Source organism: Brachionichthys hirsutus, chromosome 18 (assembly GCF_040956055.1).
Source record: "Brachionichthys hirsutus isolate HB-005 chromosome 18, CSIRO-AGI_Bhir_v1, whole genome shotgun sequence".
Classification (NCBI taxonomy): Eukaryota; Metazoa; Chordata; class Actinopteri; order Lophiiformes; family Brachionichthyidae; genus Brachionichthys; species Brachionichthys hirsutus.
Window position 1 is genome coordinate 5,446,360 of NC_090914.1, and position 23,104 is coordinate 5,469,463.

The window sequence follows — 23,104 nt, forward strand, 5'->3', positions numbered from 1 at the left end:
GATCACAAGTTAACAGGCTTTAGGTGACAACAAATATCACAATTCACCCTAAGGCTACAGAATACAACCACATATTTACTCTGGCAGAAGTATGAATGTGTCCTCAAGCTCAAAGTAATCCTCTTCTGCTGGCTCTTTTTGTGCAAACCTAATATGAAGAGTTTAAAAAATATAACTCCAAGATGTAATCTGATCCTTTATGAATTTGTTCCTGTGCCTTGCTTATGAAGCTCGGCTCCATCTTCTCCAGATTAATGGGAGGCCGGGGTCTCATTCAAGATGAGAAGTTTTCTACGTGAAACGATTGTAACACTCCTACCGACAACTAGATAGCGCCGTTTACCTTAAAACATGGCGGCGTGTACATATGACAATTTAAAAGTTTCACGGGAGTCAGGAATTTCCAGGAAAAAAACAAACTAAACATTTATTTATTTTTGAAATACAAAACGAGACTTTGTCATAGCTTATATGTATATATATATATATATATAAAACATAATATACAAAAGTATAAAAGCATAATTGGTCATAACAATATTGTAACAGAAATAAGTACAACGTAAACTGTTTACGCACACACATATATCTATATACATATATGTGCATATATGACGCCTGCGTCAAAACATATAGATATGAAGAAAGGTAATCATTCATTTTGCCACCAAAGGTTTGATGGGACAAAAATGACATGAGAATCGTGGGTTTAGTAAAAAGACTCCAGATGGTCTGTGCGTGTGTGTAAGTGCTTCATAGGACCGCAAAACTTGGGAACATATAGATATGTCCTACTTTATCAAATGTAGCATTGGAACTTTTAAATAAAAACGTATTTGAGACCGTAACCCCTGACGCAGCTGGAGGTTTTTTTTCTGCAGCCAAACTTTAAACCGATGTACCGGTAGTTCTAATCCACCACGATGTGTGGAGCGTGTATGGATCAGCTCTACTAGGATTTGGCATTTGCTTGAGCTCTGATGACCCAAATGGTGACTAAATGGTAAAAAAAAAGGAGTGCAATCTTAATGGACCAACATCGATGAGGTGCAGCGCTCCACGACTTCAGGCAGGAGACCTCCTGAGAGTTGGCTGGTTCGTCTCTGCTGTAAACTCCGGACGGACCTTGCATCTCTACTTGGCCTCCAACTGCTGCAGCAGAGGGTTCGCCTCGCTCTCGGGGGTTTTGACACTGTCTGTCCTGACAATACAGGTGGGGCGATGGCGGTTCAGCATGAGGATCAGCTGCTGTCGTTCAAGCTTCAGCTCCTCAATCTGGGCTTTAAGGTCGGAGTTTAACATCTCCAGCCTCTCAGATTCCTGCGAGAGAAAGAGCAGGAAAGGAAAATGTTAAAGAGGGGAAAGAACATGAGGTAGAAATGTTATTTTAGATCAAATGGACATGCAGGTTAAAAAATGTCTCACTTGTTGTAGATAGTCTGTCCTCTCTTTCTTTTTGTTTCGACATCGAGCTGCAGCCACTTTGTTTTTCTCCCGCCTTCGTTTCCTCCTGTCTTCCTCTTCATCTCTCTAAACAAGCATGCAGATGAAAAAGTTTTAGGTTCAAAAATATCCTCTTGATGTTGATAAAACTTAATGTTGAACAAATCTTGTAATTTTACAGTGTTTTGTTGTTTTTTGCACAATTGAGAGGACAAAATGTTATTTTTGTCCAGCTGCATCTCACTCTTACTTTGTGTGCATTTAATTGCAATAAAATTTAAGGATCTCAGACAAATACATGAACTGAAATGTTGAAAATGAAAGTTGGGAATATGTTTACTGTATGTATTAAAATGAGACACATGATAAATTAATAGCAGTGCGATCAATAAATATCAAACCCAGGGCAGGGCAAGACATCCCCAGTTTAACAGTATCATGCTTAAATATCCATGTTATACATTTTTATTTTCTATCTTTGCATTGTTGTATCTGGTTTTTTTAAATGTGGTTAAATTATAATAATAAAACAAGAATGCACAAGTTCTCAAGTATAAGAGAAGGAATGAAAAGTGAGTCAAGGCTGAAATTGTGCTCTTTACATTTACACAATTTAATTATTGGTTATCCATAAGGCAGTATTTCCAGCACCTCTGTTTTGATGACAAGGGGCCTCTTGCCCAGACTGTCCAGGAAGTGCAGCGGTGACAGCATTGTACCGAACTCCTGGAAGTCGCCATATTTGAGCTTGTCAGTTAGCGTTGTGGCTGGAATCCCAGCCAGCGGGCCCAGGCTGGGCAGGGAGCCTGCTGTCACAGGGGGCTCTGGGATTTGTCCTGGCATCGGGTCAGACTCGGTCGTGACCACAGCTAAGACGGCAGAGGGACAAAACCGGAGGCGCATTCAGACAGCAACCAAAACCAAATAAATAAATAAAAACACACATACGACTCCATCAGTCCGGCTTGTTACAGGACATGTGGGGGAACTCTTTACGGAGGGAGGGCGGGAAATAATCGCCGAGGAGGTTATCTTTTCGCCGGTGTTGGTTTGTTTGTCTGTTAGCAAGTTAACTCAAATCATCATGGACAGATCTTGATGAAATTTTCAGGAAATGTTGGGAATGTTACAGATCCCGGATTCTGGGTCACTTTGAAATTGTTGTTAACAATGCTGTCAATGGAGCTTTACAATTTGTTCCTCAATATCTCGGTTGATTATTGACCGATGCTTATGGAATTTGACACAGTCATGTAGGGTGGGGGCCTCTATCTCACCACGGAATTTCATCCGATCGAATCCGGATACTGTCGCGATCCGGATTTTCCCATTTACTTATAAGGGAGGCTTTAAAAAAAAACAAAAAATCCTATCTTAAAATATGCATTCAATTCAAAAAATGCTGAGAATGAACATTTAAATAGATCTCAGGAAGCTGTGTGTGTGAGCAACGTCAGGAAAGATACAGGAAATTACAACAGCAGCCAAAAAAGTATCGGAGGTCAACCTCAGAGAAACCTGCAGCTCACAATATTGGTCTGAACGCAGAAATTAACCACAGACGTCACCTCAATGATCATTTCAAATTAAAATCTTAGGAATTATGCGCCACTAAATATTTACAAAGTGACACGGGAAAAACAAATGAAAGCAACTTTCAATTATTCCACTTCCTTAAAACACGGGTCAAAAAGACAAAGTGGAACTCGAGTGACTCGGTTTTTGTCTGTAAGCAACATTTGCCTTAAAGGATTGGACAAGACAAATGCATGGAGGCAAAATATAGGCGCTTAAAAATATATATAATTACCGTATTAGGTATACAATTTGAAGTAATAAATAAATAGACAGATGCATTTTAACAATGCTTTCCAAACATTCTACAAGAAGCTTTGACTGGGCAGATGAAGAAGTTCTGGTCCAGCATGGATCAAACCACTTCAAACAACACCAGCGCGCCCCTGATTGGTTCAACAGGCCAATTCACTTCTAATACTTTATTATCAGTATCATGTTGTCGAGTCTTCAGCGTGAGGAAGTCTCGGGCTGCTTGTGGATCACGAGGATTTATAAATCGCCCCCACAGAATCTCTGAGGCTATTGGTCAACTAGAAAGCGGAAGTTTTTTTTCCATTCAAGTGCGTCTTTCTTTTATCTTGCGTTAATTTGTTGTCTTCCCACCGGAGGTAAACACTCCCGTGCGCTTTAACGGGACACGACTTTTAAGATCCACTGCGTAAAGAGGCGGCGACGCGGTGATCCAGAACACCGTGTTCTGCCTTGAGCACGCCGCCGAGCCTCCACGCAAACAAAAGAAAAAAGTATCTCCGTGCACGCGAAGTTCACTTTTAACGGCGAGAAAGCAACAAAAGAAAACTCTTTGGAAAGTCACCGGACGCTCCTGATCCGACGACTCCGCGCGTCGTGACGCGCCGATTCCCTCTTTAGCGCGTAAATAAATAAATAATAACAATCCGGTCCTCGACTCGTGTGAAGTTTTCTCTACCGACCTGACTTCGATCCCAGGTGCAACAAATGTCCTTTCTTCTGGTCAGCCGAAGGTCGAGAGTAGATTTTGAAGAGTGGAAATCGTTGCATCAGCCCGATTTTAAACGTGATCCCAATCTTGGGAGGATTTGGGAATGCGGAACTTCGGCAAATGCCAGGCGAACGTAAGCAGGGATGTAAAAAAAAAAAAAAAAAAGTGCACAGTGGGGGCAGAAAGTGGGGAAGTCGCGCCGCTCCTCCCATAAAGAAACACTGAGGCTGCATCCTGCAACGACAGAGACCCCCCCGGGGGGGGGGGGGGGGGGGGGGGGGCAGGACTGGGGGGGACACGGAAGAGCTTTGATGTTTCAAATAAATCCAGGAGAATAAAAAAGGCCAAGCTGAATGCTTCTCTGAACGTTTAGATTTATTGTCAATATTCAGCAATCAATGCTCACTTTCACTCATTTTCACGTGTCACAAATAAAGTCAGAATCTGAAAGGTAAAAAAATAAATCATAAGTTACATCTTGGTAAGATATATATATATATATATTTATATTTAGTACATTGCACTGGATGTTTTCATGGAAAACTTTCACCACAGTTTTTTACACAGGGGTAATATGTACGGGCGCTTCACGCGTCGGGATGTGCAAATACAACATTTACTGCAATAAATACGCTGAAAGAAACACAAAACCATACCGTAACATCCACATTACGTCTTGGATCTAGTAACAGATCATATATATATGCTTTGAAAGTTGTTGGGAGTTTCTCAGCATGCGTCTCAGGCTAAAAACTTTACACCCGGCCCCTTTCGTAAAAGTACAAGCCATGCCTTTAGCCGCATCGCTCTGTTGGCCACGGTTACAGCTTCGCTCAGTCACGCAAGACGCTTTCATTTTATTATAATGTACTTCTTGAAGTGTTACAGAATACTGGAGCATCTCGTTTCAAAGTCAGGAACCTGCAAGACTTAAACCCCAAAGCGAGACCAGACGGCTCATTCTGTGCATTACAAGGCGAGGAGAGTCGGGGAGTTGAGGACGTCGACCGACTCGCCTTTGTGGCCGTCGAGTTCTTCCGTCAGAGAGTCCAGCTCGGGACACGCGAACGTGAACACAGACAGGTAGCTGCTGCAGGTGGGGGTGGAGGTCACCACGGGGGTGCTGAGAGGCTCCAGGTCGCTGGAAACCGACTTGTACAGGGTCTCCCAGTCCGAGACCCCGAGAGAGCTGCTCAGATCGATGTCTGGCACGGATCGAGCCGTCTCCATCAGGACTCTGCCCTCCGAACTGGGAAATATATTTCCCATCGGCCCGTCTTTAACGTCCAGGGAGGGCTCAAGGTCGCAGATGTTGATTTCAGCACTGGCACACAGCAGGATGTTGGAGTTCCCAGAGATGGCTGCGGACGGGTCACTGGGTATGTCCATATCCTGGAGTGATGGAGCTTCCTGGTCGCAGTCCTCCGGAAGTCTGTCCTCGTCCGGGCTGGGCGGTAGCTCCGGGGAGCCCGTGGGCTCCTGGAAAATAGCCTCCAGCTCGTCCGACATCTGGCACTCTTTGTGCGTGGCGAGGATGCACTCAAGCCGCTCCTTCTCTTTGAGGAGGTTGGCTATTTCCGTCTCCAGGGTCGTTCTTTCCTCCTCCAGCGCGTCCGTCTCCTTCGGATGGGACCGGCATCCGGCAAAAATGATCCGGAAGGAGAAGCACACAGCAGGTAAAAAACAAACAAACAGCGGAGACAGAATGACAGCCGAGTAAAACGCATCGCCCGTTTACTTACAGCTTGCAGCGTGTCCGTGAGCTCCCGCCGTCTGTTGCGACACTTTGCTGCGGCCATTTTATTCCTCTCCCTCCTGACCTTCTTTCTCTCTTCCTCCTCCGGAGACAGCTGGGATGATGCGAGAGAAGCGAATCAGTTATTGACTGGAGGAATCCAGCCATTTCATCCGCTATACACACACAACCACTAAATCCGTTGCCAATTCGCCCCTTTGAAGAATGGGAATGTTTGGGCTGCAACGCGTCTAAAAATAGACCATTATTGCAGTCTTGCTTGTGAGCTGAATATAAATTGCCTAAGGAAGCATACGGCGCCGGAGGAGCGTGCACAACGGCACCGGCGCGCACAAAGTATTCAGACTGACGTACGTGAACGATGCATTATTGAGTGTTCTGTCCAATAAGCAGGCAGAATTCATCCGAGGAACCCCTACCTGCTCTGTTTTGCCCTTTCTGACAGGATTTTTCCCCTTAGTCCCGCCCTCTCTGGGTGTCGCCTGCAGAGAGCTCTGCTGCTCATTGGCTGGCTCGCTACCCAGAGAAGGGGAGACGGATGTGATAATTGTCGGTTGGACCATCCACTGGAAATCTGGGGTCGAGGAAATTGCAGTGACTGTGGGAACAAATGGAGCGTCTTGGGAGCGCTCCTGGAAAAAAGGGAAATAATGAACAACAGAGATTTGAGAAAAGAAAAGAACAAACAACAACAACAACAACAACAGAAAAATTGCCAGACTATCAGTGATTTACAAGACAATCATCAATAAAAACCTATAAATCATTCATTTCCCACAGCAGAGGCTGGCCCTCTGTGTGTTTTTCTTGAAATGTAGTCTAGCCAACCAGAAATAGCCTCCACCGGATCAATATTTGACTTTATCATTGCCTCTGACGTCAGCACTGACGCAGGGATGCTGTGGAAGTCTCCTGAATGGATGTATTTTTTTCTCAATGAACCGCTGCACCGACAGACGCCCCCTCACATTTGGTCCCAGGACGTTGGAATCACAACAACCCGACCACCGCATGCTTGTATTTATTTATTATTTCACCCCCCCCCTTCCAATCTCTGCTCCAATTACTGATCACATTGATCGAAAATGACGTATTAGAATGTAGCGGGCGAAGATAATTAAATTCTTATCAATCAGTTCTATCTGTGAAATAATAATAATAATAATAATAAAATCAATCAATGATTAAGACACTCGGACTTTGGTCCACGCACAAAGGGGTGATTATTCTGCCCCAGGGCGCGCTCTGGCGAACATCCATACCTTTGCGCTGCTCTCTGACGCGGAGGACGCGGAGGACGCGGAGCTCGCCTCCTCTGGCGTCTTCTGACGGAGTGTCCCGGCAGGAGACGCTGTCCGGCAGATGGGAGAGACTGAATCCATGTCAGGCATCAGGTTGTTCCGATACATCAACGGGGAGAAGAAGAAAAACAAAAACACGCGGATCCTGGTGACGCCGGCCTTCTATGGGCAGAGCGGCTCGGATCTAGTCTCCAGGTATTATACCTGATAACTGGACGACTAGAACGCAAGCCCCTCCTTTTATGCTCTGCTACAATTTTATGAATGAACCGAGACTGTACCATCTACTGAATGGGAGGGGGGGTCAGACTGGCAGCAACACGGGCCTACATTTTGGGTTAAAAGAGCATTATGAATGCATTCTTCTTTATATTCGGCTAATATATTTTCAACATTTGTTCATAACTAATGTACGATGGCCAAACATCAGCGTTGACTCCCAATCACACACACACACGCACACACACGCACACACACACACACACACACACAAAAAAACAATCGTCAAATATAAATGCAATGTGGATTGAGAAACGTGAGTCTATTTATTTCTGTCTGAATTCATGCTGTGGTCCATTGGTCAAGGGTAAAGATCGATTATTAGTTATAGGCGCATGAAGAAATAGAAGCGTCCTTATATTCATTGATTGAAAACGTTTGCAATTAGCACCAATTTATGTGTGCGTGCGGGGCGACTGCGTCCGTCATCTTGGCTCTGTTCGTCCTGCAGATGAACCCGCGCAGTAAATACTTCCGCCTCCACATCCACGCGTGGGACGCTCCCCGCGGGTGAGTCCGCCTTTCATAAAGATAAGAAGAGGCAGCAATGAAATTATGCTGAATTGTTTACTTGGGGAGGGGACGGGAGGAGAGGCTGCACATGTGGGGGCGGAGACATCACGTGACACGACGCGGCGCTGGATGGAGGGGGGCGGGGCTTAAGATACTTATTGATGTTTTTACTTTGATATATCAGCTCAGTCTGAAAAATAAAACAAAACAGTACTCTTTTTTTTAAATGTTAAAATGCGGAGTAAATATGTGAAACCTTTTATTCCGTTTTTGGCAGGCAGCATCATCATCAAAGCAAGCAGCATCATTAACTTTCACAACAAGACAATAAAAGTGCTTTCGTGGACGTGAGCATTGAATATGAAAACGCTCCTGTTCACTCTGACAGTGAGGTGCGACCGGATGAACAAGCTGAGGGCTAAAATCCAAGAGTTTTCCTATTTTCTTTTCCTCTGCGTGATGAACGTGTGATTCCACCATCGTCTCCATCATCTGTGTGAATGCGCTGTCCTCACGGCAGGTATTCTATTTGAAGCGGTTTCTCAGGTCAAGTTCTTCTGGCATAGGAAGCTTGATCATCAATTGGACTACCGTACTTGTCTATTAAAACATTTACAAGCTCACTGCAATGCGCCTTACCTTATTGTTCTCGTGATGCGCCGTATTCCCTCGTCTTTCTGCTTACAAAAATTACACGTCTTCCTTTGAATTTACAAATTTATGATGAAAAAAGCATTTTCAGCCACAGGGCTTTCAGGTATTTGACAATTTTACAATTACAAGAGGAATTGTCTGAGTTACAGTGTTACATCAATATATGCGTATAAGAATTAATCAAATAACCATTTCAATAAAATACACACCCACGTATCTATTTTTTACAAAGGTCTGACATTTCATACATCCTCCTCAGCTTTTGGAGTTTGGGTTTCTGTATTTCCTGCAAGGACAAGAATGCACAGTCACCGTCAGACTGCTCTTTGTTGAGCAGTTCTTTGACGATTGCATTTAATACGAAGTAAGGACCGCTGCCACACTCTCGATACCTTCTGGTCTTTGTCCAAGTGGAGGATGTCGACCAGCGGAGCTATGGAAGGACGGCCGTGGGCACACTGGAACGGCAGCTGGCAGGAAGACAAAGACGCCACCAGACTGCAGCATTCATCTCTCGTCAGACTGTCGTTGAATTTGATGGCACCTGTTTAATGCATAACATAAAATGTATTTATACCAAGGCTTCATTGCAAAAATGCAATGAATGATTTGTTTTCTTTATAAAATAATTAATTTGCTCTTACCGTGGCAAGCAAGGGAGGCTAGAATCTTCAAAACAGTGAGAGGCAGAGTCCCTTTAACTCGCCCAGTTGAGCGAAGTAACTGAGACGAGGAATAAGAAGCAGCGCAGGTTACCTGTCAATCAGTGCCTAGATACTTCATGCACACGTAGAACTTTAGCTAAAACAACCATACCTCAATCTGCTCCCGGAGATACTCCTGTGAGATTGCAGAGGAAACGTAGAACAGGTTAACACGAGGGGGGAGGCACTGTAAACGCTCACAAGCACGACGGATAACTCACCTCAACAACAGGCTTGATGACAGACGGTCTCCCCCGCCTGAGTTCATTACTTTCCTTCTCCAAAAAGCACAACGGTACCTTCCCAACAAAAACCCGAGGCTCTGCTGCGTGCGGGAACTTCACTTCCAGCCCCAAACTTCGTAAATGTGGCTGACAAGACCTGAAAGAGGGTAAAATTTGCAATTATGATAAGAGTAATGCTGTTCTCCAATCAACACAATGTTGTTGAAAGCCACAGCCAAACAGGAAAACCCACCTCAGCAGCCTCAGCTCCTCTTCGGTCACCCTGATATCAAGAGGTGGAACGATAACCGATGAGCACAGACGTCTCTCCCCCGCCGCGTCTGGGTCATCCTCAGAAGAATCTACGACCGGACACACAGATCAGGATCCTTTCATCCTCAACACCGTTTTTCTTTTTTACCTGCAACTAGATTTTCAAGCCGAACTCTCTCATGGGCAGCGTGCTGATCAACCAGCACCAGAAGGTTTCCTGGGGTTTCAATATAAAAAAAAAAAAGTTTGTGATTTTTGAAAAGAGAAAACGACCGATGGAAAGATCCTTCTTCCCGTCTTTACCTTCAGCTTCATCGGCTGCTGCAGGCTCGTCGTGTCTCGTATTGATAAGACATGCAAGAAACTTCTTATCTACTTGATGTATGACCTACAAGTTGAGTAACAAATAAAAGGATATATAACGATAGACAACGTTCTGACGGAACATTCAGTGGAAACCAAAATGAGAACTCTGCCTTCATCGAGTGAATCATGGCCTTGGAAAAACGGTACGGAAACAGGATGTTGTGGATCTTGACAGTCAATCCGTCAGCTTGCCCACTTGATATGTCCACACCGACCTGTCGGCACAGAAAACTAAATCAGTCGGTGTAAAACACTAAAAACTAAACTCAAGAGTGCAAACGTGACGTTTACCATCGGAGGATGCACAAACACGGGGTTTTTCCATTTTGAGTAAAGTGACGTAAGAGAGTTGGAGTACTCGCCTTTGTCGTCTGTAAACAGGGCAGATTGTAAAACGCACAATAAAACCACATTTTATTTTACAGTAATACTGAAAATCATTTATTATATCATTTTGTGTGTGTCTTTGTCTATATAACAATAAAAAAAAAACCTCCATCGTTATTAGCGTTGCTTTGGCCATTTTTAGACGGCTGGAAGGGATTAAATTGTTTTCAGTTATATTATAGGGAAAACATTTATTTGACATACGAGCGATTTGAGTTACTGGAACGATTTATGCTCGCGTGTCAAGGTGTTACTGCATTATATAAAGGCACCCTGTAGTCTGAGCCGCCTGTGAGGTACCTCTGTCATCAAACCCGACACCGGTCACTCTCTCTTTCTTGGACTTGGGCAGGAAGGGCAGCAGTAGATCCCCCTGAAATGGGTAACACCTGTAGTCCAGCCCTGCGGTACAGGAACAAGGCAGTCCTGGTTAATTTTGAATTTTATATCCAGTCACCATCAGGAGAATATAACCTACTGACTCACCCGTTTCAGAGACGACGCTAACGGCCAGATTGGTTACATCAGAAGTGCAGCGCGCCCGCGTGCCTTCGGCAGGCAGGTCCTCGTACCTGCTGAGTCCGGTCACTTTGTTAACGTAAACTGTCCTTCCTGCAGACGCGTCGTAGTGATGAAGCCAGTCGTTTGAACCCGTGCGTGCTTCTTTCAGCGGCTGAGGGTTCAGCGATGTATCCCACAGATTCCTGTTGCTCTTGCTGCCCTGGGAGACGGCATTGCTTCCGCTGAGACACGCATCGTGCTGCGAGTCTGTCCCGGACAGATGGGGCGATACTTTTGAATCGTCGGTCATGGGCCGATTCAATTTAGAGAGTTTCGCTGCCAATGATTTCTGAGCCGATACAGAATTTAGACGGGTGGGAACTGAGCTTTGAAGGCTCACCTGCGTCTTTTCCTTTTCTCTAAGGTCACACCCTTGCTGATCTTTCGGACAGATTAAAAGGTTGCGGGAATTCAAAACCGTCTGAGCTCTAACGGCACACGTCTGGTGGCGCTCTTGAGCCGTTACTTTCACACGCTCAGATTTACCAAATATTCTTCTGAACCTCTCAAGAGACCCCGACTCCTCACATAGGGGCACCTTCGGATAAGTTGGCATTCTGGGAATCTTAGAGGGGATGACAGGAGCTAAGCCTTCGTATCGTTTCTGAACAGCTAAGCCACGCCCTGCATCCAGCGAGATTTTCCGTTTAGTCGTGAAGTGGCTCCCTTTAGATTTCTGCTCTAGAGTTTGCTGCCTGTTGATTTGGACCGGGTCTCGACTCTGCAGACATTCATGAATGAATGGATCGGACAGACTGATCTTTCCGTTTCTCGCTGGAGACGCTTTTTGTCCTTTAGCAGGCTCGTCTGAAGCCACATTGCCGGCCGGAGCAGAAAATTTAAATATCTCCCTTTCTTCAGAACTTTCCAGTTTTTCGTTTTCTAGTTCTCGGGCTGAACTTGAAATGCACGGGCCTTCCTCAGCTTCCCTGAAAGTCGTCCCCTCGTCTTCAGAAGTAGGTTCAAGTCCCGCTGGATCACACAATTGCTCATCTCTACATCCACTTCTACTTTCTGCGTGTATTTTCTGTTCCATTTCATCTCCGGTTATCTCATTGTGTTCTTTGCACTCCGTAAGATCAGACTGCCGGTACACGCTGTCCTCATTTTCACGGCTGTCTTTGTGCTCCCGATAAACAGAATCGGATGCCAGTTTCATTCCTATAGCACAATCCGCTGCAGAAATATTTCTTGTTCCTTGCACACTGTTGTGCCCTTCTTTATCAGGGCTGTGAATGCGAAATGATTTTGGAGATTCGCAGTCCAAGTCATCTTGAGAAACCAAAGCCTCCAAGTTTTCTCTTTTCAAGAAGGCTTTCACCGCCTCTTCAATACAGAGCAAAATACCGTCCCAGTCTTTGAACTCTATCAGGGTTTTGGCCGGCTCAAGACATACGTCGTACTCCGAGTATACGCATTTGATATTTATGATGTATAAACCATTCAGCTCCTGACTTCGTTTGTGCTTTGGGCTCCTGGCGGCTGAATGCAATTCCGGACTGACAGTTTTAGGATTTAAACTGCTCAGCCGGCGCAGGAGGAAGTTCAGAAGCTTGTGTATCCGTGTTTTCAGGAGAAGCCTCTCATTTACATACAGGAACTGCAAGCTGTTGTTGTAGTGACCTTCCCTGCCAATATGCCCGATCACTTCGAACTGTTTGCGGGCGTGGTTGACTTCTCCCAGTTTCTGTGCACGGCCGGCGCCGTGGATTTGAGCGAACCTGTGGTGAGTGTTTCTGGCCTTGGGGAGCTGCACCATCATGGCTCCCGTGCAGTCGCTCTTCAGGGTGAAAGACACGGAGGGATGCATCAGAGAAACCGCCTCCAGTCGGTGTCTGATCCTCTCACCCTCCAGAACGGCGTCCATCCGCTTCCTCCGGACCGGCATGTTGTGGAAGAAGTCGCAAACGGTAACGGTCGTCCCCGCAGAAGGTCTCGCCATTTCTGCTTCAAATACATCCGTACCCTCGTTATGCCTGAAGATCCTGCTGTGCGTTTTCACCGATGACCTGGTCCGGGATGAGATTTCAACAAGCGCGGCCACGCACGCCACGCTCGCCAGGGCTTCCCCTCTGTAACCATAGCAACCGAGGTTATCCAGATCTTCGACAGAGCTGCATTTGCTCGTGTAGTACCTGTTCCCCACGCATGCCATGTCCTCGGCGCTCATTCCAACCCCGTTGTCAATCACTTGGACTTTGAACGCCTCCATGTCCGTCCTGACCCCCACGCAGGTCGCCTCTGCGTCGACGCTGTTCAGGACGAGCTCCTCGACGCACTGCTGGAGCGAAGGGACAGCGACACCGGAGCGGAGCCTCCCCTGAACCGCTTTAGGCAAACACTTGATCATGGCGTTCGTCACAGTCTTCTTTTGTATGTCGGGTAACGCAAAATACAGCCAGTAAAACGCCTTGAGTTTAACCATTGGGAGCTAACGCCATCAGCGCGGTCATGTCGCCAACTGAAATGGATACAAGTTCCGGGGGACACATGTTAAAGTCTGCCGAGTCCGTTAAAGCAGGCGTTTAAAATAAAATCATCCTAGAAAAATCGGAGTTGCGTGTTTTGATTGACAAACATGCTAGAATTTGTGTTTACAGTCAACGTGGAACAAGAAGACTTAACGTCGGTCGTCAACAGGAAACGCGTATAAACCTACAGCGACACCTGCTGGTGAGAAGGACCTGGCGTCGTCGTCTGCTACTATACTTAAGATACTTAACATTTTATATATTTCATATGTGACTTCTATCCATTTATTATCTAGTATTATTCCAAAAATGTTTGTTTCATACACTCTCTGAATTTTAACACCAAATAACGTAAACCAAAATGGTCATAATTTCTTTGTCCTTCACTGAGGGGGGCTCAGACTACTTGAGTCAGCCTTGGTGAGGTCAAACCCTAACCCTGCTTGCTGAGTGGGGTCCTTACGATACTTGTTTGTTTGAGATGTCAGCGTCAAAGAAATCTATAGTCAACTCACAATTCTGTGAAATTATGTGATTCAATCAACTTCCTTGGATAAATGTTCGAGACAAAGCTCTGATTTTTTTTTTCTTTTTTAACTTGTCTGCATGTGTGCTTGAGAATGACAACAGACATGACGTCAGTCACTGCTAGAGGTTAATGCAATTTAATTTTATTGTGACTGTCACCTGCCCTCTTGGCAAACTAGCCTATTATGTCTTATTAATTTTTATTTCCCACTTTGCTCCATAGAGGGCTGTGCACACCAATTCAATTTGTGGTGTGCAAATCAATAAATAATGAGGGCAATAAAAATTCAAACAACGTGAAGATTATGGAAAGGATGATTTATTAATGTGATTCCATGTTTAGCCAACGTTAAACAGACCTCATATCAGAATCAGAATATAATAATGTCACTGACGAGTTAACATGCTCACTAATAAAGAAATAATTTATATTATAAATCCAAACAATGAAAAATAAATACATTTTCTTAATATATTCTAATCTAAATAAATAGAACATCTGTCTTATAACTAATATTAAATACATGGTCCATGTTTCATTCTATTTTACTATGTTAAAAGAATGGTGCTGTAGGCTATCCACTGTCTCCTCGTTCTTGAACTCTGCCTTGGTTATGTGTGACTTGGGGCTCCCGGTGGATTTCAGCCATGCCTGCATTTCTTGCACCTTGTTGCGTGGACCTTGTAGCTGCCCCTGAACAGTTCCTGCTTCAGTGTTTCGGACCCATCCAACCAGTCCAAGCTTCCTTCCTTCTGCCTGAAAAATTGTAAAAGGTTGTACATTTCCTGATTAAAATATCCTCTTGTGTTAAAGTTAAAAGCATTTAAACATGAAACGTTTAAATGTCTACCGTGTGTCGTTTAAATTATGGCGAAAGGTTTTCACATTATGAGGGTCAAACAAACGTGGAACGATTTTAGGTTGCAATAACATAATAGTAAATCGAGCTGGTTTGTGCTCCCTTAGTGCTGTCTAGATTCATTTCATTATCATCATCATATCATGTGAACTACATCCGGATACTTGACACGACAAATTCATCACAAAATCTAGCAGTGGTGTTTGACTTATTCTCTATTAATAAAAAAAAATTAAAAATCACGTCATTACCAGAGGCAATAAAACCAAACCGCAGTTTTTGAAGGACACATTAATAGCATTAACTTAAGTTTAATTTAAAATAAAAGAATTGCCAAACTCACTTGAGTGTATTTCCGAAAAAATACACCTTGAACCCTTCCATAAATTTCATAATCCACCGATATTAATTCCTCCATGGACATAGCGAACCTGGAAAGAGAAACGACACCGTGTTTTGTGTTGCATCGCAGAGCTACGCTGAAGTTATAAGCACCGAAATCTGCACTGACACATTTTCTAAACGCTCACATGTTTTAAAAGTTGATTCAATCACGTGTTTAGATCCATAATCATGCCGTGCGGATATATGCTGGCCGCTGTCTGTCATCATATTCACCTGGAAATCAGCAATATGACTAGTAAATAGCTTCAAAGGACAGCCATTCAAAAACATCCGGGATTCAATACAGGAAGAGATGTTCCATCGACCAATCAGAAAACAGCCACTCCGGGACACTTCCGGTTATAAGCGAAGCTTGTCAAAATGACAGGAAACTGTCACTAAAATTAAATGGCATTTCACAATAAAAGCAAATACCTAATAAACCCATGAGAGCAAATTTATGCTCATAGATTTGATGTTCGATAACCATGCAATGATCATAAGCTTCGCATAGTTCCATAATTATAAAATAAATGATAAAATAAATATACATTTGTGATTTAAATTTCCATATTGGAAATCAATGTTATATAAAGTAATATATTTATTTGTAACTTAGATATTGTTAGCCAGATTGCTTGAATTAATTGTACAAGTGATGTGGGATGTTTTGTCAAGTCTCTTATTTTAATGCAAATGTATTTGTCCTTCCAAATAAAAGGAAATTAAGAAGTTGAGTACTGTACTACATTGTCAGATGTCACAGCAAATCACCTATCCCCATCAGCATATCATTAGTACAGTCTCTAAATTGTCTGTAATACCTCATTAGAATTGTTACTAACTCATAACTTCCTTGATGGCATATATACCACGATAACAAAGAAGAGCTTTGAGTGGTACTTGGTGACACAGGACATATTGACACAGTCACACAACAAAGACGGCCGTTACCTTTAATTGTATGTCATTTACGTAGTACATAGTGACAGCCTGACAAGTTGACTGTTGAAAAATAAATTCTGATGCCGTTAAAACATTATATAAGAAATCAGAAAGAACGCCATCTTCCTATTTTCACACATTTTTGTTTTCCAAAGAAACGTACTTCATATTTTAATCTGTAAATACTGTCACTTACATTGTTAGACATTTGACAGTTTTCTGATCCAACATATCCCACGATCTGATTCAACAAATCGTGAGATATGTCAGAGGGTTTACGCAGAAAAATGCTACACGTTGTAATTGAGACGGAAAGAAAAACAGATATGTGACTGCTGAAGCAAACGGCAGTCACATATTTCCTTTGACAACTGATGCATAACATGGTAAAAGGGGAGAAAACAACAGAAAGCACTGAAGACTGTTACAATGGTTACAAAAAAGAAAACACTAACAGTACAGCTGGAAGGTTAGCTATATTTAAATTCCACGTTTTCTTAATTTAAAGAAAACTCTTGAGCTTCCTTGAATGTTACAAAGAAAACCAACAAACAAACAGCTGGTGCACAGAAGATGATGAAAAAGTAACCAAACGTCAACGGTTACAAAATGAATCAGTAGTTTCTGTTTCACATAAATGTTATTATATGACACTAAAACATGCGACTAAAATATAAAGATGTATTTTTAAGAATATTAAATGAAACAAAAGTGACACACACACACAAAAGGAAAAAGTTGATTTCACATTGGAGATTGGCACTAAGACGAGTCACCTTCTCTGCTGGCTGCCCAGCTCTCAATCACGGAGAAGAAACTCAGATCTTTGGACGCATTAGAAAGCTGTTCTCCATTTGCATAGGCTGGTCTTACTTGCTGTGTCACAAATACTGACCGAGACACTGAGGTCCTCAATGCAGAAATCTCCTTAAGTGAGAAATACAACCAAACGCGACCTCGACACTCGCACTGCCGTGCAACACGATGATTATTCATGCGATTGTCTCTCGTAGGTGACAAGGTGTGACGTGTCATGTTGAATCCGGCCAACATTTCAGTCTGTCGAGGAAGTGGCCGGATTGCTCCACCAAAGCGCACGGACGAGTGCATACGAGTGTGTGCAAGGTGTTGGGACTGTCGTACATACGCAATAAAAACGTAACCTGCAATGCAACGGCTGTGAACGGGGCATGAGGCTGCGCCCTCAAACCAAACCACCAATCCCCATCTACCCTGCTCGTTTAATTTGATGTGATAAATGTTCTGTCATCAGGCTAAGTGTCACGCATTGGCCCGCTCGCTCCTCCTCCTCCTCCTCCTCCTCCTCCTCCTCCTCCTCCTCCTCCGTCCCCGGGCGTACGATCAGAGACACGGTTTCCGTAATTGTCGCGTCCTGCTTCCCGTAGAAGCGGATGATTTATTGCTGCCCAGAGCCTCTCGCTCTCCTTCCGCTGCTCATCAACCTTAAGAGACGGCAGAAAAACAAGCAGTTAACTCAGAATAGAGATGAAACCCCGAAGAGAGAGAGAGAGAGAGAGAGGCAGGCGGCTCCAGAGAAAAACGGTTCACCTGTTTCTCGAGCACTTGTATCCTCGTCTCTTGCTGAGTAACCGTTACTCGCAGCTGCAAAACAAAACCTTTCCGTTAAATACTGTGGCGACAAGAAAAGGACTGACCGGAGTGCAGTGCTGAGCGTGCAGATTTTATACCTGTGCAATCTCATCACTTGCTGGGCAGCACGCGCCTGATTCTCCTTTTCTGCAGACGTCATTTTCCACCAAACCGTTGAATTTACGAAAACTCATTCTTTTAGTCTGTGAAAAATCAAGTCTAACTGATGAGTATTTATTTATTTTAAATGTGTACTACAACACAGTATAAACAGAGCTATACATGCATATTTTTCTGGATTACATAACTCATCTCTAGATTAGTGTGACAAACTGCTTTTTTTTTAAGGATTACCGACAGGCCTTTCTCGGTGCCAACCGCCGCCGCCGCAGCCTTTAGCTCTTTTAGCTCCTCATAAGGTAGAGTGGTGCTCTCAGTGAAAGAGAGCTGGTCAGGATTGGGCAGGTCCAAATCGTCTCCCATTGGGATAAACTCTGCGTCGTCAAGCTCCTGTTGGATGAGAAACTCCCTCCAATCAGGACGCTGCGAGTCTCCATTCGCGTGTTTCAGTCTCGTGAGGCAAGCCGAGGTTTCACCGTCCTGCCGTTTTCATGGCAACAAACCTTTCGCAGCCAAAAAGGACAGGAGCTGTCCCCAGTCTGGTTTGCTGCGGACATCATCGGCGTTTCCAGGAAGCATTCCTCTGTATTATCCTCCATAGTGCCCCCGAGACCCCTGTCGCGACACTCCGTCATCAAACCAGGATCAATGTCCAGATCCACTGTGGCAGTAAACGCCTCCTGTGCCAGCCCTTTAAATATACAACGACAGCTATGAACAAATGAAATTCTGCAAACGAAGATTTATTTGTCGGGCAAACAAATAACTACACAGAAAGGGGAGAGGGAAGAAACATATTTACCACTACCGATTGATATCCCACTGCTGTTAGATCGAATAGTCTTGGAGTTAAGCACCTTCTCTGTAAAGGAAACAAACATACGAGGCGGTTGGCTTACATGCGCCAGTAGAATGTCGACCGCAAGCGCCTGGATGTGATTACTGACCCATTATAATAATTGTGTGCCAGCCACGGCAGGAGAGATCTGGCACGTGGTGAAGGGAACCGAATATGGGCCTGGGCATGGCTGGGCAGACCTCAGAACCAAATCCCTTGTCAGCCGGCATGCCGAGTCTGCCGTTGCCTGCATTTCCCCATGCGAAGATCTGATTGTCTGCAAGGAACAAAAACAACGCATTCTCAGGATTAACAGTCTGGGGGGGGGGGGGGCAGTAGGATCTGGGAATAAATCAATCTGAAACCGGCAAAACATATCACCTTCAGTGGCTACTATAGTGAAGCCGTCTCCACATGACACTTTGGTCACAATCTTCCCCCCAAAGGGTCCAACAAGGACTTGGGCACCCGGGTGTTTCTTAAAATCCTTCACACCCAGCTGCCCATACCTGTTGCAGCCGAAGGTGATCAGGCGTCCACGCTCTGCAGAAACAGAAATATATATACATATTAAATGTGTCTTTGAAAAGTTACAATAGAAATATGAGGTTCTTTCTGTTATGTTATTTTTGATTTTACCATCAATAGCAGCCGTGTGGGTCTTCCCCGGAGCTACAGCCTGGATCTTGAATCGTGAGAGCTGCTTTGCCAAGGTCAGCGTGGTGATGTATGGGATCCCCTGGTTGCTCTGCTGTGACGTGCAAAAGAAAGCATGTAGCATGTTGGAACATGCAGCTCCTCTGTCATCACCATGCTTTACACTGAACTCGTACCTCTCCTGGGTGGTTTTTGAGACCAGAGATCCCTTGATTCAGACCAAGCTTGTTGTATTCATTGTTTCCACACGCTAAGACTTTTCCGGCTTCTGTCAAAAAGAAGGTTCCATCACTGCCGCACGACACCGAGGAGATCGTGGCACCTTTGGGGATTTCCACCTGGGACAGCCAGCAAACAGGGAGTAGAAATATCTTTGAAAACACTTCTTAGGAGGAGAAATAGGGATAATTTAACTTTTTAAATGATGGCTCCTGTTTGGTTTAGTGCCTTGCAGTCAAAAAATATGACAAAACAAACTCTTACTTGCATCGGAGAAGCAAAGTCCTCCTCACATTCCAAGCCAAGACGCCCTGCAACAGGAACACTGAGTATGATTGTACATAAAACGGGCCACAGGCTCGTATCTTCTGGCTTCGCCCAAAATAAAAGCACGGGTTTATAAACAACAGCTCACCATGCTCTCCACAGCCCCAGGAGTAGATGTCCCCACTCTGAGTCAGGACCACCACGTGGTTGTCTCCACACGAAACCTCACAAACAGGCCTCTCCTCAAAAAACTCCAAGAGCACCGGCTCATAGATTTCCATGCCGAGATCCTGCTCCACACCGATGCAGCCATAGTAGTCCGAGCCGAACGTGTACATCTGGTCCTCGTCTATTAAAAGCAGAGGAAGCAAAGGATTAGAAATGCAACGTCTGCTTCCCTCTCGGAAGCTTTTCTCCCTCACCGGTGACGCAGGCGGTGAAGTCGGCTCCGCACGCAACCTGCCGGATGGCCTTCCCCTGGAGCTCGTCCACCCTCTTCGGTTGCCGGTACGAGGCCTGGTCTCCGTGGCCCAGCTGACCCACCATCTTGGCTCCGCCTTGGACATTCTGATGGAAAAAAAGTAGATAAAGTCATTTGTGGAGAAGAAAGGGAACAGAGCGACTGATCGATACTCACGGCCCACGTGTACAGCTCCTTTTCCACCGTCACCACTGCGAAGTGGCTCTCGCCTGCACACACATGTTGGGCGCTGCTGCCTCCTTTAAACATGTCCATTTTCTGGGGGGTGAACTTCCCTCCTCCCCAGAAGTACACTTCCCTCGAGCGTGTTGTTACGACAGCAACGGGGGCGTCTGTCGCGGTACTCAACCTGGGGCGCGATCAGTTGAGTATTTATATAGAAATATTTATAGAATCAATCCATAAGAACATGTGACGACAACTTACTTTGGCTTTTTCATGGCTGAATTCAGCAGAGAAACTCGCTCTTCAAGCTCCCTAACAGAAAACGAAGCCGTTAGTGCGAGTCTTGACAGCATCTAAACTTCCCCCCTTACATTTCTCTGCCTACTTACTGCCTGTAGGAGGAAATGAATGGCTGGTCCAGAATCTGCTCAGTCGTGGGCCTGTTTGCAGGATCCTGTGAGGCAAAGAGACGACGTGAACAGCATTATATTTCCTCGTGGATCGGCAGCCTACCTCCGCATGCATCCCTCTCTGGCATCAATCCACTCATTCTTAACAAGGTGTAACAAAAGCTGTTCTCGATTTAGCCGCTCACTCACCTGATCGAGGCACTCGTAAACCAGTTTGATCAGAGCAGACGAATACACGTCGGAGTCCACGTCCATAGTCCAGTTGCCCTGGACTATTTTCACACAGAGGTTGAGAGCGTTCTAATAAATACAAGACATCTAAATGAATTCTAAGGAGGATTTAATGAGAATAATTAAAATTCCCACAAGTTAGCAAAATTACCGTCGCATCAAATGTTCTTGTGAGAGTCAAGACTTCAAAAAGTACACAACCCATGGCCCAGATGTCGGATTTGAAGTTGTACTTTGCTCCCTGGCACAATTCGGGTGACATGTAATACGGAGTCCCCACACACTGAATTAACAGAGGAGGGAGAAGTAAAGCAGGCATTTCAGGTTGTCAGTGAAAAGTGAAGAGAGTATTTAACTACTGAGTAATTGTGCTAAAATTGCAGCCAGTCTGGTCAAACAAGGGAAAGGAATCACGACTTACAGTCTCTGCCATTGAAAACTCAGAGTCCAGCTTCTTTGCAAGACCATAGTCACCCAGCTTGATGAGGTCCGTCTTGGTGAGGAAAATGTTCAGCGTTTTAATATCTCTGCAAAAAATAAATAATAATAATCACCAAACATAATCCTTCTTACAAGCTAAAAAAAAAAAAAGATTCAATTGGGCCTGGCAGATGATAAAGACAGTGTTTAACCTGTGTAAGATCCCAGCCTTGTGAATGTGGGACACTGCAGAGGCAATCTGGTACAGATACCAAACGACCACCTGAAGAAAGAGAACAAAGGTGAAGACGCGAAGGAGCCTCTAGTCTAAATAAAGGCCTCACAATGCTGCGCTCATACCTCCTCACTGAAAAGCGTCCCCTTCTGCTGGTTGATCTTATCATAGAGATTCCCTCCTGTCGTGGAAAGGCTGTTAAGCATCGTCTCACAAACTGATTGAAACGTTGTTGTTTTAGCATGCAAATAAAAGTTTTAAACAAAAGGGAAAGGAAATACACAATTAAATGAAAAGCATACTAGAGAGTGAGATCAATATCTAATATACCAACATTACTAATTATTATTTATTTATCTTCAGGGTGGACACTGACAGTATTTTTTTTACCATTGCAATACTCCAACTCGATGAACAGCGAGCTTTTATCCATGAAGTGGTTGAAGTAGGCCACGATGTTCTTGTGCTGGAGGATGGAGAGGATGCTGATCTCGTTCATGACGTCCCTGCGCTCCTTCTCAGAGAGGGAATTCAGGTCCACCTCCTTCCACACCACCAGAGAGTTGTCCTGTGGACGCCAGAGGGGGACAATACTGGTGAGAACTCCCAAAGGCATGTCCAGATGTGTCTCTCCAAGTGACAGGAATGATCCAATCCTACTCAATGACACAATATATTCATGAATATATGCATTAAAACTTCACACGCTGCATTCAATCTTTAATTTATACCTCTCATAGGAGGAAGCTGCAATGTGCAGGGTAAGAAAAGGCACACATTTTCTAAATGTTGGAGCAGTCCAGGAAATGAACTGCCGCTAGAAGGAACCTTTTCTCAGACGGGAAGCCGAACTTGCCTCAGCTCTCCGGTACAGAGTCGCCTCACCGAACGCCCCCCTCCCGAGGATCCGGATAGGAATGTAATGCAGCTTCTCCTCTTCGCCATTAAACGTGCCCGACGCCGATCGCTCGCTGAGCACAGACACGCCGCCCAACTCCGAATTCAGCGAGTCGAAATGCCTTTCAAAATCGTCCAGTGACATTTTTTTTTTTTTTTTACTGTTCAGACTCGTAAACCGATGGAAATAAATGCGAAGAGGCCTCGCCGCAACTCTCTGCGAAGGGACTCCTAGAAAAGCGTGCACAGGTCTGACATGTTGCCAACAAACGGGACTTCAAAAGGCTTATTTGCTACTTTGAAGCCTCAAAGCTACTCGCATATGTAATGTAGGAAAATTACAAGGTTGTAATATCCGAGCAAGT

The 23,104-nt window shown here is 44.6% G+C and overlaps 4 protein-coding genes across 4 annotated transcripts; all 4 read right to left on the minus strand.

Moving 5' to 3' along the window:
- Window positions 1–756: 756 nt before the first annotated feature.
- Window positions 757–4,041, minus strand: LOC137908101 (jun dimerization protein 2-like). The gene is made up of 4 exons (XM_068752472.1): window positions 3,954–4,041; window positions 2,095–2,312; window positions 1,426–1,530; window positions 757–1,320 (listed from the first exon to the last, which is right to left on the minus strand). The coding sequence occupies exons 1-4, from the start codon at window positions 4,039–4,041 to the stop codon at window positions 1,135–1,137; spliced, it is 597 nt and encodes a 198-aa protein (XP_068608573.1). The 3' UTR covers window positions 757–1,134.
- A 910-nt stretch (window positions 4,042–4,951) lies between these two features.
- LOC137907578 (protein c-Fos-like) lies at window positions 4,952–7,147 on the minus strand. The gene is made up of 4 exons (XM_068751929.1): window positions 7,001–7,147; window positions 6,158–6,370; window positions 5,725–5,832; window positions 4,952–5,602 (listed from the first exon to the last, which is right to left on the minus strand). Exons 1-4 carry the CDS (start codon window positions 7,145–7,147, stop codon window positions 4,952–4,954), a joined length of 1,119 nt encoding a protein of 372 aa, XP_068608030.1.
- A 1,240-nt stretch (window positions 7,148–8,387) lies between these two features.
- On the minus strand, window positions 8,388–13,350 carry mlh3 (mutL homolog 3 (E. coli)). Its single transcript, XM_068752470.1, is given in 12 exon segments — window positions 8,388–8,771; window positions 8,878–9,029; window positions 9,130–9,208; window positions 9,302–9,385; window positions 9,387–9,570; window positions 9,667–9,775; window positions 9,835–9,903; window positions 9,990–10,074; window positions 10,163–10,267; window positions 10,344–10,423; window positions 10,740–10,841; window positions 10,926–13,350. Coding segments are annotated over 12 exon segments (3,543 nt in total). The 3' UTR covers window positions 8,388–8,702.
- Window positions 13,351–17,462: 4,112 nt separating this feature from the next.
- Window positions 17,463–22,884, minus strand: LOC137907723 (serine/threonine-protein kinase Nek9). The gene is made up of 23 exons (XM_068752081.1): window positions 22,699–22,884; window positions 22,233–22,410; window positions 21,968–22,023; window positions 21,820–21,890; window positions 21,609–21,714; window positions 21,339–21,470; window positions 21,146–21,256; window positions 20,936–21,000; window positions 20,808–20,858; window positions 20,538–20,730; window positions 20,323–20,467; window positions 20,049–20,249; window positions 19,898–19,944; window positions 19,591–19,752; window positions 19,397–19,508; window positions 19,139–19,300; window positions 18,867–19,034; window positions 18,722–18,781; window positions 18,423–18,610; window positions 18,154–18,309; window positions 17,898–18,002; window positions 17,758–17,811; window positions 17,463–17,651 (listed from the first exon to the last, which is right to left on the minus strand). The coding sequence occupies exons 1-23, from the start codon at window positions 22,882–22,884 to the stop codon at window positions 17,463–17,465; spliced, it is 2,898 nt and encodes a 965-aa protein (XP_068608182.1).
- Between the last annotated feature and the right edge of the window lie 220 nt (window positions 22,885–23,104).